We start from the raw sequence: 15,799 nt of genomic DNA on the forward strand, positions 1-15,799 counted from the left end.
ATTTTGCTGTCCTTTATATGGACCTCATTCCTTTGGCTTAATACTCACAAGATCAGCATATTTCTTACAGAGAGCTGCCAGTTTCTCCTCTGGAGTTGAAAGAGTGTGTAGGGCTTGCATCAATAATAAAACTTCTTTTCCTAATTAATAAGACAAAAGTTCCAGAAAAAAATGAGATAAAATCTAACCTGTAAACTCTACATGATACTTCCTATGTTCTGACAGCCAAAGTGAAAAAATTTTTTATCTATAAATTGTATCTTCTTTATAACTGGTGATAAGAGATTTACCAGCTAAATTAAGAAAGCTATTTTTAAATTCTGGAGTAGCAGTCACCCCTCCCTTTCCCACCGTCACCTCAATTTTCTCCACTTAAACTTCCCTTGCTTAACCAATGTGGTCCAAGGTAAGACAAAGGGCAAATTACAAAGGGCAGAATATTTTATAAGCTTCCTCCTAACCAAGCACAAATAGAGAAGTTCAAAGGGAATTTCAGCCTATTACCCTGCCCACTGAAGATGTATCTTTTCCTATGAATAATTTACACAACTTCTGATTTCATAACTATCTTGCATATTAACTTAGCATAGAGTAAATAAAGGCCATCAAAGACAGTTCTTGTCTTTGGGAAAAGAGATAATGTAGTATTTTAAGAACTTGGACAGAGAAACAGGTGGCTGAGATCAAAGAAATGGTGTTTTAAAGTAAGTGATGTGTATTTGAAGCTAGTGGTAGTGCTGTCATCATCTTTTAAATGCTTACTTCACTCTTGAATGTGTGCTATTTCATTAACTATATTTATTAAAATGCCTTTGGCATGCAGACTGACTTCAAAATAGAGTATTCTCTATATAGGGGATGAAGAGATAGTACTAAGGGAAGGGCATGTGCCTTGCACAAGGCCCACTGGGGTTCAATTCCCGATATCTCATCTGGTTCCCCAAACAACGCCAGGAGTGATCCTGGAGTATAGAGCCAGGAGTAAGCCCTGAGTGCTGCAGGGTGTGGACTACCCCCAAAATAATATTCTCCTCTATAAAGTTTTAATATCAAATTTCTCTTTCAGCTAAAGCCAATAAAAATGTTCAAAGAGAGCTGAAGAGACGGCTCAAAGTTGGTCCCCAGGCTGGCATTGCTGAGTGTGCTCACAAGACTCAAATGTTTCAAGAGACTGGGGAACAATATTACTGAATATAACCAGAAGTGAGTGACCTGCTTTTCCTGATGATTCTTGTTGCTGCTGTTATTGTTGTTGGTTTGAGGCCACACCTGACAGTGCTTGGGGGCTATTGCTTGACCAGTGTTGCTCCCAGTGGTGGGGCTCAAACCTGGGTCTCCACAATGCAAAAAAATGCGCTAAATCCTTTGAGCTATCTCTCTGGGCCAAGATCATTTACTGGCTTTTATGCCCCACTTGACAGTGCTCAGGGCACCACTGGCACCACTTAAGAGGGAGTCATAAAACACCAGGGGGTAAACCTGGGTTCTGCCTTGCATAGATAACTCTTGAGCCTCACCCTAAGATTTTTTTTTTGTTTTTGGGCCATAAACATTGACACTCAGGGGTTACTCCTGGCTAGGTGCTCAGAAACCACTCCTGGCTTGGGGGACCATATGGGATGCTGGGGGATCGAACCTAGGTCTGTCCTAGGCTAGTGCTTACAAGGCATAATCCTTACCTCTAGCACCAGTGCTTTGGCCCCATCATCCTAAGATTTTAAAACTCACATTGTATCTAGGTGGTTTTGTTTGTTTGCTTGTTTTTAATTATTTTAATTTTTGCTGAGCTATTGTATAACTCCCCACTTGTAGGCCTGGAGAGATAATATAGGACATAAGGTCTTACATGTAGTTGACCCCAGTTTGATCTTGGCACCAGATATGGTCCCCCAAGCAGTGAGTGTCCCAGGTCACACCACCATAGAACGTGATCATCTGCCCAAGCAGCAACTCCACACCATTGGCAAGCCCCCCCATTGGCTCCCCCTCTTGGACCCAGGCAACCCCTAGTTCCGTCTATCCCCATGGATCTTCCAACTCTGGATACTTGGTATCAAAGAGATCACACCACGTGTGGTCATTTGTCTGGGTTTCTTCACTCAGCATCAAGTTTTCACGGCTCTGCACATAAACTGCGCTGCTTCCTCCTCAGGGCTGGCTGAGATCCCACCGGACAGCTCGGCCACATTTTCTATACTCACTCAGCAGTTGAGAGAGAAGTGTGCTGTTTGATTTTGGGGTATTATTATGAATAATCCTGTCAATACTTGTGTACATGTTTTCAATCCTCTTGGGAACAAAACAACAAGTAGAACTGCTGGCTCACATGGGAACATTATACCACTTTCTAAAATATTTTCTGCTTTTTTGTTGGTTTTTGTTTATTTAGGTTGCAGTGACAGAGAGAGGGCATACCCAGCTGTGTCCAGGGCTTACTCCTGGGAAGGCTAGGGAGACCTTATGTAATGCCAGGGATCAAATCGGGTTAGGCTGTGTGCAAGGCAAATAAGCTTCTTACTTACTGCACTATCTCTCTGGACCTTGTTTTTTATCCATGTAATTGAGGCTGCTGATTTTGAAATTAAAAATTTAAACTATTTTTCATATTTCTATAAACTCATTTTCCAACTTAGCAGAAAACCGCTAACAAGAAGGGTAACTCATTTTTTTGTTCCGTTTTCAGTTTGGGAGCCACACCCAGAAGTGCTCAGAGATCACTTGTGGTAGGGCTCAGAACACCATATGGGATGCTGGAGAATGAACTCTGATTGGCCACATGCAAGACAATTCCAAAGTAAGTGATCGAATTAATAGTTTCACAGTACATCTTGCTCAGGCTACATTACAAATGCAAACCGAGGGGAATCAGAGCAATAACACAACAGCAGTGTGTTTTTCCTTGCATGCCGCTGACCAAGGAAGGAACCATTTCGGTTCCTGGCATCCCATAAAGGTCTGCCGAGCCTGCCAGGAGCGATTTCTGAGTGCAGAGCCAGGAGTAATTCCTGAATACTGCCGAGTGCAGCCACCTCCCCCCCACCAAAAAAAAAGCAAACTGGGAAGCCAAATACTGATTCCACCAGGTTGATCTGAGTTTTTTTCAAGACAGTCAATTTTGGATTATGTCAGAAAAATAATGAAATGCCCTATGACTCGGCTATCTTAGCCTCCTGTACTAAATGGTGGCAGGCAGGCAGGGTAGCCAATCCTGATGGGGCACAATAGACGTCTTAACTACTACCCAACCTCAAACCGGCACTGGCTATATTCATTGCCCACCCCATCCCGCACTGCAGAAACATCAACAGGACGAGCCGCTCAAGGGAAGCGCCACCCCCGAAGTGAAATTACCTAGTGTTTTTTCTTTGCTCCTGCAGCACTCCGAAGTTTGCTGACCATCAGGGGGATCTGTTCGAGCTTCTCGTCCAGGAATTCCCTCTCTTGGCTCTTGTTTGCAGAATGCAGGACCCACCAAATTCTTCTTTGCTATAAAGTTACGCCCTTCATTCTCTTCCAGAGAATGTGTGTGACTTGTCCCACAATTTGAGTCTTGACGCTGAAGAATATCATTGGACTGCGAGCTATGCAGCAGATCTGCCTTCACCCCTAGCCCACACATTCCAGCTTCTTCCATTGTGCCCATCACAAACTAGAGGAAAGGGGGAGGAGATAAAAGATGGAAGAGGGGGATAAATCAGCTGCAATTAATATTTATAACCAATAGTCCCAAAGGCTGGGGATGTAGCTTAGTGGCCCTGGATCTGATATAAAATAACTCATGAACTAGGATTGGCTGACAATGTTTTTTTTCCCTAATGATTTATAAAATTGATACAAATTTGATAGCTCTACATTTTCATGAAATGTGGCCTAATTGTGAAGTAGATATACTTAATCCAGCAGTATACCCACAAAGAAAAATTAAACTTCAGATCAAAAAGATATGGCAAAAAATTTAGAGGGGGATGTGGCTCAGAGGAAGAGCCCTTAATTCTGGGCACTGTACAAATAAATTAATTTTTTTGGGTCACACCCAGCAACGCTCAGGAGTTACTCCTGTCTCTACGCTCAGAGGACCATGTGGGATGCCGGGATTCGAACCACCATCCTGCATGCGAGGCAAACGCCTTACCTCCATGCTATTTCTCCGGCCCCACAAGTAAATTAATAAACAAACAGACCAAATAATTAAGTGGTACCAAAGATAGCAAAGAAAAAAATCCCATTTAGATGTAAATCCCTGTAAAAAATTATGACTCCAAATAATTTGCATCTTAATATATCGAAAATGATCCAAATTTATAGACCAGAATTGATTCTCATCTTGTTCTCAAGTTGGCACAGCTGAAGTGCCTTATAAATGATCCAGCAAAGCCCCACTCTCATACCTCCTACATCCCTTGGAAGCTGGTCCTGCTGACCTGACCAAGGACTACACTTCCCAGCATGGCCGGACAGCCAGTTGGGAACACCCCTCCACAGGTAATGAGACAGAATCACTAAACCTCCCACAAGCCCCACAAGGGCTGAGTACACAGGTCTCCGAAGCACTGAAAGATGACAGAGGACAAAACCCCCCAAATCCTCAAGTTCCAGAACTGCCGCCCTTCTTCCTCATATATGACAGAGATGAATAGACACCATTGGCAGCATTATGTGGGCTCATTCTCATTATGTTTCTGAGAAATTCTATTACATTAGAAATCAGCACGCTTCCATTTTCAGCATCTTTTAGCAGACTTCCATCAATAGTTAAAGGTCCATATTGTTATTTCATAGCACTTTTCTGGTTTTGCTGTTTGGTTTTGGGAGTGCCATACCCAGAAGTGCTCAGGGCTCTGCACTCAGGAATCACTCCTAGCAGTGCTCAGGGCACCATATGGGATGCCAAGGATTGAACTTGGGTCAGCAGCATGCAAGGCAAATGCCCTACCCACTGTGCTATTGCTCCAGCCTTTATTGTTCTTTTCTTACCCTAATGGCAATAAGTTTGAAATTTAATATTTAGAAATGGAGGGGAAAGGAGGCTTCTTTTCCAATTTCTAAAAAGACAGTACAGGGGGATTAAGGTGTTTTCCTTATACATAGCCAACCCAGGCTAGATCCTGGGATCACATAGAGCCCCTAAGCATTGGCAGGACTGCCCCCTAGAGCACCACTGTGCACCATTAGATGTGGCCTCAGCTCACCCCACAAACTGCGGTGGTGGTAGTAATAGGGTCAGTTTTTCTCTATACTGTTGTGGTGTAAAGGGTTCCAAACAATCTAGAGGCCACTTGGTGTTTATTATCAGATATAAAGTAGAGGTGGATGGCCAGAGACCTAGTATCTAGGTCAAATGCTAGGTAACTAGTATCTAGACCTCGGTCAGATGCTGGCCTTGCACATATCTGATCTGGGTTTGATCCACAGTGGTCCTCCAGAGCCCACCTAGGAGTGATCCCTGAGCACAGAGATAGGTTTATGCCCTGAGGACTGCTGGGTGTGGCCCAAACACACACACACACACACACACACACACACATAAACACACACACAATAGGAACATATTTGAAGTGGATGAAACCAGGTAGGGCAGGATAGGGCACTTGATTGTATGCAACCATACCTGGATTCGATCTCTGGCATCTCATATGGTTGGTATCCCATATGGTCACCTGAGCACCACCAGGACTAATTCCTGAGTGCAGAGTCAGGAGGAAGCCCTGAACATCTCTAGGTATGGTCCCCCAAACAATCAAAAACAAAAAAGTGGAACTAGCAGTTACATGTATACTATAATCACTTTGCATTACCCTTGAGTACCTACGAAAGTAAATTTTTAATTTTTTAAAAGAATTTTAATCTATGGGGTTAAAGAGACAGACAGTATAATGAGTAAGGTGCTTGATTTGCACACAGCTAACCTGAGTTCAATTCCCAGCACCCCATAAAGCCCCTGAACAATGCCAAGTGTTGGGAGGAAGGAAGAAAATTTTTTAGCTTTTTCAGAATTTTTAGTTTTTTTTTTTTTTAATCTGAATTAGTTTACTCTGAAAACAACTTGCTTCTCCATAAGTGCACCCAATTTTTTTGGTGGTTTTTTTGGGTCACACCCAGCAGTGCTCAGGGGTTACTCCTGGCTCCATGCTCAGAAATTGCTCCTGGCAGGCACTGGGACCATATGGGATGCTGGATGACCTTCTGCATGAAAGGCAAACGCCTTACCTCCATGCTATCTCTCCGGCCCAGTGCACCCAATTTTTAAAGAAACAGTATTATGTACACATTATTTTAAGTCTCATCAAAAGCAACACATCTCTAGTCTACCTAGTGGAAAATAGTTGTTTTGATTCTTCATATCTCTTGAATAATGCATAAACTGCAAATTTAAAAATAAACCATACTGAAGTAAAATATACATTCTGAAAAGTATACAAATCCTAAATTTTTAGGCTTAATGAATTTTCCCAAAGTGAATATCTGTATTCACCCTTCTAGATCAAGAAAATAGAATGTCACCAAGTATCCTGGAGAGCCCTACTCACACAATGAATCCCTATGCAGCATTCCAGTAGTGTCTATTAGCATTCCTGCTTTGGAACTGTGAGACCATGGTTCCTATAATCGTTTTTTTTTTTCTTGTGCCTCCCTCCCTCCCAATGCTCTGTAAAGCCCATGTGTGCTGCTGTAGTAGAGGTGGTTCTTTCTCATGCTGCAGAGTATGAATGAACACACCAGTGTGCCCATTCTTATGTGGTCTGAAGTTTGGGCTCAGTCCATCTTGAGGCCACTTCAAATAGTGTTGTTGGCTTGCACATGGATGCACTTCAGTAAAATCTGAGGAGAACGAACTGGAAGGTATTCACACTGCCAAAGCATTTTTCAAAGAGGCTGCCTTTTTTCTTTTCTCCCCAAAGCAGAAAGCACAGGATTTGATTTATCAACCTTAGATGATTAGTCATATGTTTTAACATAAGGATTTGGTTTCTTTAATCTCATCATCCCCTGATGCATGATGCTTTACAGTCTTTATTTTTCTATATTGTGGGCAAAGTGAATTACAAATATTTCACATTAATATTTAAAGCACATAGTAATAATGAATGAGGGCATTCCCACCACCAGTGTTGTCTTCCTTCTACCCGTTTCCAGCATGCATCCCACTTCCCCTTCCTCTACCCCCCCCCCCGTAATGCTAGTGCAACTGTTCCCCCATGTACAGCTTGATGTAGATTGGTTATCATTTCTGTTGTCGTTGACTTTGGATTTTGTAATCAAGTATGATCGCTTTTTATTTCCACCAAATGGACATACAACTGACTGGTCTTGGTACCATCTATTTTTCTCCCTCCAATTATGATGCTGATCAAGGTGATTCCAGTAATGTGGCTCTATTGGAGATATAAGAAGGGATATGGGAGGGGTCCATCTAGGTGCTGTAAGTATCCCTTTGGAAGAAGAAAGGGGAAAGAAGAAATAAATACCAAAACAAATCAAAACGAGACTAGACAAAAACAGAACAAAACAAAAAACCAATAAGTAACAAAAAAAGTACAAAAAGAATTAAGAAAATAAAAAGAGTAAACCAAAAACCAAAACCATCAGCTATGAAGAAACAAACCAAAAACAAACAAACAAACAATATCAAAAATAAAAGCAAAAACAAGAAAAAAACAGACCAGCAACTTCTTTTTTTTTTTTTTTTTTTTTTTTGGTTTTTGGTTTTTGGGCCACACCCTGTGACGCTCAGGGGTCACTCCTGGCTATGCGCTCAGAAGTTGCTCCTGGCTTCTTGGGGGACCATATGGGACGCCGGGGGATCGAACCGCGGTCCGTCCTAGGCTAGCGCAGGCAAGGCAGGCACCTTACCTCCAGCGCCACCGCCCAGCCCGACCAGCAACTTCTTAAAAAAGTTTTTTTTGCATAGCACAGTAAACATTGGGGAAATTAGAATTGGAATTCCCTTGGCCTAAGAGATACATGGTTTGGGAACAACCACAGGCTCTGTACTCAATCTTTTACACACCCCAAGGTCGTTTTATGGTGCCAGAAGACTTTCCGCTCAGATGTGGGCAATGACATCCCGCCTCTGTAGCTGAAGATCTTGCTATTTGTGTATCAGTGGTCCTCAAACTATGGCCCGTGGCCACATATTGTATTTGTATCTGTTTTGTTTCTTCATTGCAAAATAAGATATATGCAGTGTGCATAAGAATTCGTTCATAAGTTTTGTTTTTACTATAGTCAGACCCTCCAGTGGTCTGAGGGACAGTGAACTGGCCCTGTTTAAAAAGTTTGAGGACCCCTGGACTGTAGATCATAGGGCGAAGGCTAGAAGAGAGGTTTTTTTTTTTTTATGGTTCTAGGATTTCTGTCCCATCACTGTTATTGTAATCAGTCTTCTGTGGTTAGTGGACTTGGTTTTTGCTCAAATCCTAGGTCAGAGCCTAGGCTATAGTCTTTCAGCATGGTTCTAGATGTTCTGCTCAGTTACAGTTGTCAAAGTCAGACCTCTGGGATTAGAGATCTTGGTTTTCGTATGAACCGAAGCTGAGGCCTAGTCTAGGATCTTCCTCACTGGTCCCTTGCTAGGTTCTGTCCAGTCCGTGTCTGTCAAGGTCAGTCTTCTGTAAATAGCAATTTTGGTTTTTGCTCAGGGCAAAGGATGACATGTCTCCCAATTGTATCATACCGCTAGATGGTGAGATAGGGCAACCAACCCAGAATCCCAGATCCCAGACATGAAACTGACACAGGTCCGAGCAACAGCACCAGGAACCAGACTCCACCCAGGGAAATTCCGAACGCCGCCCCGGTACCAACTTGCACCAGTTTTACCATGACATCCTGACATGAGGAAACAGCAACAACTTGAGCCTGTAGTTCTCTTTCTTGGCAGTGTCTTTGTCATCTTTGGGAATGAGTGTGATATTCGCCTCGTAAAAGGAGTTAGGAAGGATTCCTGTCTTTTTGATGTTTTGGAAGAGCCTGAGAATCAGTAGTTGTAATTCTTCTCGAAATGTTTGATAAAATTCACTTGTGAAATCATCTGGACCTGGACTTTTGTTCTTGGAGGAGTATTTTAATTACTGTTTCGATTTCCTCAGATGTGATTGAACTGTTTAGGCTTTCTACATCCTCTTTATCAGTCTTGGGAAATGATATTTTTCCAGAAATCTGTCGGTTTCTTCGGGGTTCTCTAGCCTAACTGAGTATAGGTGTGTTGCCCCATTTGTTGGGTCCCGTTTACACCTTTGTTGATTGTTTGAGTATCTGCAAAGAGCTCCCAGAATGAGAAATTGGTTCCCATCCCCTTGTTCCCTCTTTGGGGGGTGATCTTGGTAATATTTATCTGCAGCAAATAATTCACACAGATAGGAGGGTTAAGGGTTAAAAGGTTGGGTGAGGAGAGTCCTTTGTCAGCCTGCTGCTAGTTCCAAAACACCTGGAGCCAGCCAGCCAACTCTGGCAAAAGACCCCCCAACGCCAGGAACCTAAGCTATTTATTTGTCTCTCAATAGCGCCCCGACCTGGAGAGTCAAGGTGGAACAATAGGCAAAGGATAATCTTATGGAAATATTTTCATATACAACATAGTTGTTCATAGTATGCCCTCATGATGTCGTTGTTTTCTTGGGGTTCTGTTGTAATCTCTCCCCTTTCATTTGTGATTCTATTTATTTGGGTGTTTTCCCTTTTTTTGGGCAAGTCTTGCCAGTGGTTTGTCTATCTTGTTTATTCTTTCAAAAACCAGCTCTTGGTCTCATTGATTTTTTTGTATTGTTTTCTTTGTTTCTATGTTGCTTATTTCTGCCCTGGTTTTTATTATTTCTTTTCTTCTGGTTGTGTTTGGATTTCTTTGTTGTTGTTTCTCCAGATCTTTAAGGTGTCCTTGTAAACTGTTGATTTTATCATTTTTCTCTCTCCTGACATAGGCCTGTATTGCTATCACCCTAATTACTGCTTTTGCTGTGTCCCACAGATTTTGACAGCTTGTCTCTTCATTATCATTCGTCTCAAGGAATCTTTTTATTTCTTCCTTGATTTCCTCTTTGATCCAGCTGTTGTTGAATAGCATGTTGTTTAATCTCCAGGTGTTGGATTTTCTCCACATTTTCTTTTTACAATCGCTCTTGATCTCTGTTGCATAATGGTCTGATGGGGAGCTTCTAATAATCCTTATATTTGTGACTTTGTGCAAGTTAGATTTATATCCCAAGATACGGTGTATTCTAGAGAAGGTTCCATGAGCACTTGAGAAGAATGTATATTCTGCTTTCTTGGGGTGGAGAGACCTGTATAGGTCCATTAGTCCTATTTCCTCTAACTTCTCATTAAGTCTCCTATGTCTTTGCTAGTTTTCTGCCTGGTAGATCAGTCTAGTGGTGATAGTGGATAATTGAAATCTCCTACTAATATCACAATTCCTTCCATATGTTTCTCTAGATTTGTGAGCAAATGCCTTACATATTTTGCAGGCTCTGCAGTCGGCATATAAATATTGACTAGAGTTAGTACTTCTTGGTCTAATGTTCCCCTGATAAGTAGGTAGTGACCCTCTTGGTCTCTGAGCACTTTCCTGAGGTTGAATGCAACTTGGTCTAATATAAGAATGGCTGTCCCAGCTTTTTTTGTTTTTCATTGGCTTGAATAATTTATTTCCATCCTTTAAATCTAAGCCTGTGCCTGTCCTATTCTTTTAGGTATGTTTCTTGGAGGCAGCAGATATCTGGATTTTATTTTTTGATCCATCCCTCTACTCTGTGTCTTTTAATGGGGGAATTTAGCCCGTTGACATTTAAAGAGATTACCGCCAGAGAGGGTTGTTGTGCTATTGTATTGAGTAGAGTGGTTGTTATTACAATTGGGGGTTTGGATTGTGCAGGACATCTTTGAGAAGTTCATTTAAAGATGGTTTGGTTAGTGCAAAGAGTGTGAGTTCTTTTTTTGTTGAAGAATTTTTTAGTTCTCCTTCCCATAAAAATGAGTGTTTTGCTGGGTAGTGTACTCTAGGTTGGAAGTTTCTTTCATTCAGTAGTTTAAATGTCACTCCACTGCCTTCTTGCTTGAATTTTTTCAAATGGGAGGTTTTATTCTAATGTCATTTCCCTTGTATTTGAGGGTTTTTCTTTACCTTATTGCTTTAAAAAATTCGTCTTTGGGCCCGGAGAGATAGCACAGCGGTGTTTGCCTTGTCGATCCAGGACCAAAGGTGGTTGGTTCGAACCCCGGTGTCCCATATGATTCCCCGTGCCTTCCAGGAACTATTTCTGAGCAGACAGCCAGGAGTAACCCTGAGCACTACCTGGTGTGACCCAAAACCCCCCCAAAAATTCCGTCTTTTTCTTTTTTTGCCAGTTGGATTACTATATGCCTTGGTGTTGGTCTGTTAGGGTCTATTTTATTAGGGACTCTTTTTGCTTCCTGGATTTGTGCTGGTGTCTCTTTCCAGAGGGTGGGAAAATTCTCTGCTATTAATTCCCTCACCACCTGTTCTTCTCCTTTCCCTTCTCCCCTTCTGTTTTTTTCTACAATTCGTAGGTTATTTCTTTTATCTTTGTTCATTTCTTCCAATGTTTTGTCTCTTGCTTTCTTTTTTTTTTGTCTCTTGCTTTCTTATTGACTTCTTTGTCATTGTTATTTTGTAGTTTTTCCTCAAATTCCTCTATGCATTCTTCTAACTGTGTAATTCTGCTATTATGGCTTGCTAACATGTTCTTTATTTCCCCTAGTTCCAATTGTATGGATTCTTTCATCTGTTGCAAAAGTTCTTCTTTGAGTTGACTGAATAGTTCATCTATAAAATTTTTTTTGGGGGGGGCTACACCCGGCGTTGCTCAGGGGTTACTCCTGGCTGTCTGCTCAGAAATAGTGCCTGGCAGGCACGGGGGACCATATGGGACACCGGGATTCGAACCAACCACCTTTGGTCCTGGATCGGCTGCTTGCAAGGCAAACGCCGCTGTGCTATCTCTCTGGGCCCATCTATAAATTTCTTAATCTTGCAGGTTAGTGATTCCTGGATTTCCATTGCTAAGGCATTCATTGTTGCTTTTAGATTCTCATCTATTGGGCTCGTGCGTTTTGGTGGACTTGGAAACTTAATAGGATTTCCCTCTATTTCCCCAGATTTCTGAGCACAGAGCCAGGAGTACCTCCTTAGCACTGCTGGGTGTGACCCCCCCCCCCAAATTTGAGCTCCTTCTGCTGGTTAACTCAAAATATGCTGGCTTGGATCAGCAGAAATGAAATAGCAGAAAAGAAAAGGGGCTAATCCAAAGGTAGGGGTGCATGTCAACTCAAGGGAAAGAGTTTGGTGAAGCGACTGATTCAGGAGTGAATCTGAGAATAAAACCATCTTTACCATGCTTAGATATTGCATAGGGCAGGGAAGCTGCTCAAAACTTCACTCACAAAATTTCTGCAGCCTACCCACCCTGCCTGTATTCGAGAACGGCATTCTACTTCTCTCACAGATTAACAGTGTCATGCTGATTGCTTGTGTAGTTATTTCCCTAACTGCACTCACCACTCTATGGTGAGCTTCATATTGTGAGCTGGTCCTCCCGGCCCTCATCTCTATTGTCTCTGGGCACTATTACCATAAAGTCTTTAATTTTTCTTAAAACTCATAGGTGAAGGGGGTGTTCTGTTTATGACTGAAATGCAACTATTATCATGCTTGTAATCATGGTGCTTAAATAAAGATTTTATAGAATAAAAAAAATTTCTGCAGCCTAACAGAGAATGAACTGTCATGCTTATGCAACAGGCCAGCGTAGTCTGTATTAGCACATTTGAGACTCGTTCACATTTGTTAATAGAAATTATACTCTACAAAATTTTATTTATAAATAAAAAAGCCCAGTTCAAGTTGGCCTTGAATAAAACATGAGCCTAACACTTAAAATAGCAGGCCCCAATTTGTGCACTAGAAAGACTATTCAAGAACCAAAAAACAAAACAAAACAAAACAAAACAAAACAAAAAAAGAACCAACTTGAGACTCTACACTGGGCTATTTGATATGAAGCAAATTATTAAAATCACCTTATTTAAATTTTAACTTATTTCTTAGCTATCATCTCTGTAGTCGAAGAGGCTTTATTATAGGGCCAATAAACTTCCTACTCTACCCTGATAGCCATTCTGGATGCTTTTTCTCAAATACAGTCTCAGTTACAAATAATCACAGCAACAGCAGCTAACCCTTAGACAGCAAATCCTACACTCAAACACATCTGTAAGCACTTTTATAAAGGAACTAAGTCCTCATGACAGGTACTATATCTACATTTGGCAGGGAGCAAACTATGCCTGATAAAATTAAGTGTCATGCCTTAGGCCACACAGTTGAACCCTGGAAGTTACAGTTTCCAAGTCCATGGTCTGCCCCACAATGACACACATTATCTTCTGTTCTATCTTTCTGTTCTTTCTTCTCCTGGCTGAGCCCGTCATACATAAATATGGAGGATAGATATACCCAAACATGACTTCTAGAGGAAGGGAGAAAGAGTACAGAGATAAGGACAGGGTGATTGCCTTGTACACTGCCAGGCCTGGCACCCCAACAATCCCTCCCGAAGCCCACCAAAAGTGATCCCAGAGCAAAGAATAGGAATAAGCCCTGGTCACCACCAGATGTGGCCCCAAACCAAAATAATAATAATAATAATACATTGTAAAAACAAATTTCTGGGCTGAGAGACAGTACAGTGAAAGGGCATTTGTCTTGCACACAGCCAACCCTGGACTCGGGTTTGATTTCAGGCACAATATATAGTTCCTTCCCCCAACCTAAATCTCCGCACACAGCCCTGTTGGGACTGATACCTGAGCACAGAGCCAAGAGTAAGTCCTGAGAATTTCTGGGTGTGCCCTCCCCAAAATAACCCAAAGCTCAAACAAAAAAGTACAATAAATTATTAGACCAGAGACCACAATGGGATAGAGTTTAAGTGTTGCATGCAGATTCAATTCAGGCATGTCTCCTTAGCACAGAGGTTTAGCTCCCAGTATACTTTCTAGCTTCCCAAATTATAAAGCAGTTGCATAATCCTTATATGAATGCAGGCACCAGATAAGACAAAAAGGAAAAAAGAAAATCATTTCCAGCTGAGCTGGAGAGACAGGACAGGACTTAGGGTACTTGCCTTGAATGCAACCGAGTTCAGTTTGATCCCCAGCATGGCATATGTTTCCCATGTACTGCCAGGAATAACCCTTGAGCGCAGAGAAGTTCCTGAGCACTGCCATGAGTGGTATCCAAACCAACCAAAGATACAAGAAAAAGCACTACCAGAAGGAAACCAAGTGGCTGCTGGGGCAGAGAGGGAGGGTAAGGGACTCATTCTTATAGCAGACCAGCTTCTGCTTTCATACTTAGAGCCAGGTCTGACTGGTTTGGTTTTGTCTGGCTTTTTTTTTTTTTTTTTTTTTGGGTTTTTGGGTCACACCCGGCAGTGCTCAGGGGCTACTCCTGGCTGTCTGCTCAGAAATAGCTCCTGGCAGGCACGGGGGACCATATGGGACACCGGGATTCGAACCAACCACCTTTGGTCCTGGATCGGCTGCTTGCAAGGCAAACGCCGCTGTGCTATCTCTCCGGGCCCGGTTTTGTCTGGCTTTAGGGTAACACCTGCCAGTGCTCAGACCTTAATCCTGCCTCTGTACTCAGGGATCATTTCAGGCAGGGTTTTGGGGACCATTTGGGGTACCAGGGCTCAAATCTAGGCCAGCCACATACAAGGCAAGCGCCCTGCCAGCTGTACTATTGCTCTGGGCCCATCGATTATTTTCTGATAAGCCTTTCATTTAATTTTTTTCATTTTTCCCATTTGTGGGGCACACCCAGCAGTGCTTAGGGGACCATATCTGCTGCCAGGGATCAAATTAGGGTTAGCCGTATGCAAAGTAAATGCCTTACTCAGAGTACTATCTCTCTGGGCCTGCTCTTGTTTTTAAGAGGAACAGAGTTCTAGCAAAGAACAAGGTTCTCTAAGACAGTGTCTGCTTTTAGGAAAAACAAGGGGAGGAAATGTTTATTTAAATTCCAATCTCAAATGAAAATGAAACCAACAGAACAGAGTTTCGAAATGAATTTCTATTTGCCTTTTTCCCTTAAAGAACCAGAAGACCAAATCTTTCACTCAAATGTTCAATGTGTTCATCAGTCCATTCTCCTACCTAAGCAACAATCGCAGTCCCTAGTTTAAAATATGGCGTGTGTATGTGTGTGTGAGACAGTACAGCATGGAGGGCACTTGTCTTGCACAGAGTTGGCCCAAGTTTGATCCCCAGCATCCCATATGGTCCCTCAAGCCAGCCAGGTGTGATTCCTGAGTGCAGAGTAAACCCTGAGCACCACTGAAAATAGCCCCCCCCCAAAAAATAAATAAAATAAAAAATATGACTCTCGGGGGCCAGAGAGATAGCACAGCAAAAGTGTGTTTGCCTTGTACATGGCCAACCTGGGACAAACCCGGGACAGACCTAGGTTCGATCCCCGGCATCCCATATAGTCCCCAAGCCTGCCAAGAACGAATTCTGAGTGCAGAGCCAGAAGTAACTCCTGAAAGCCGCCAGGTGTGGTCCAAAAACAAACAAACAAACAAACAAACAAAAAAATAAGAGTCTAAGAAACTTAGCAAATAGGTAAAGGAACTTAGTAAGATGGCTTTAGAACCTACAAGCCACATTACCCCATTTAACCTTCCCCAACTTCCTTTGAAAGGTGTGTCTTACTGTTCCCAGATAAGAAAAAATGAGATAGTGCCAGGCATGAAGCAACTTGTTCAAAACCACACTGAAATCA

General features: G+C 42.3%; 1 protein-coding gene across 1 annotated transcript in view; it reads right to left on the reverse strand.

Annotated features, from left to right (window-relative positions):
* The window catches only part of TXLNG (taxilin gamma), a 54,472-nt gene that overhangs the window by 23,686 nt on the left and 14,987 nt on the right, over positions 1-15,799 (reverse strand). Inside the window, exons 2-3 of the mRNA XM_049766797.1 lie at positions 3,352-3,649; positions 49-140 (exon numbers count right to left, since the gene is read on the reverse strand). Coding sequence (XP_049622754.1) covers positions 49-140; positions 3,352-3,649 — 390 coding nt within the window. The remainder of the gene's footprint in view (positions 1-48; positions 141-3,351; positions 3,650-15,799) is intronic.

Source organism: Suncus etruscus, chromosome X, assembly GCF_024139225.1.
Source record: "Suncus etruscus isolate mSunEtr1 chromosome X, mSunEtr1.pri.cur, whole genome shotgun sequence".
NCBI lineage: Eukaryota > Metazoa > Chordata > Mammalia > Eulipotyphla > Soricidae > Suncus > Suncus etruscus.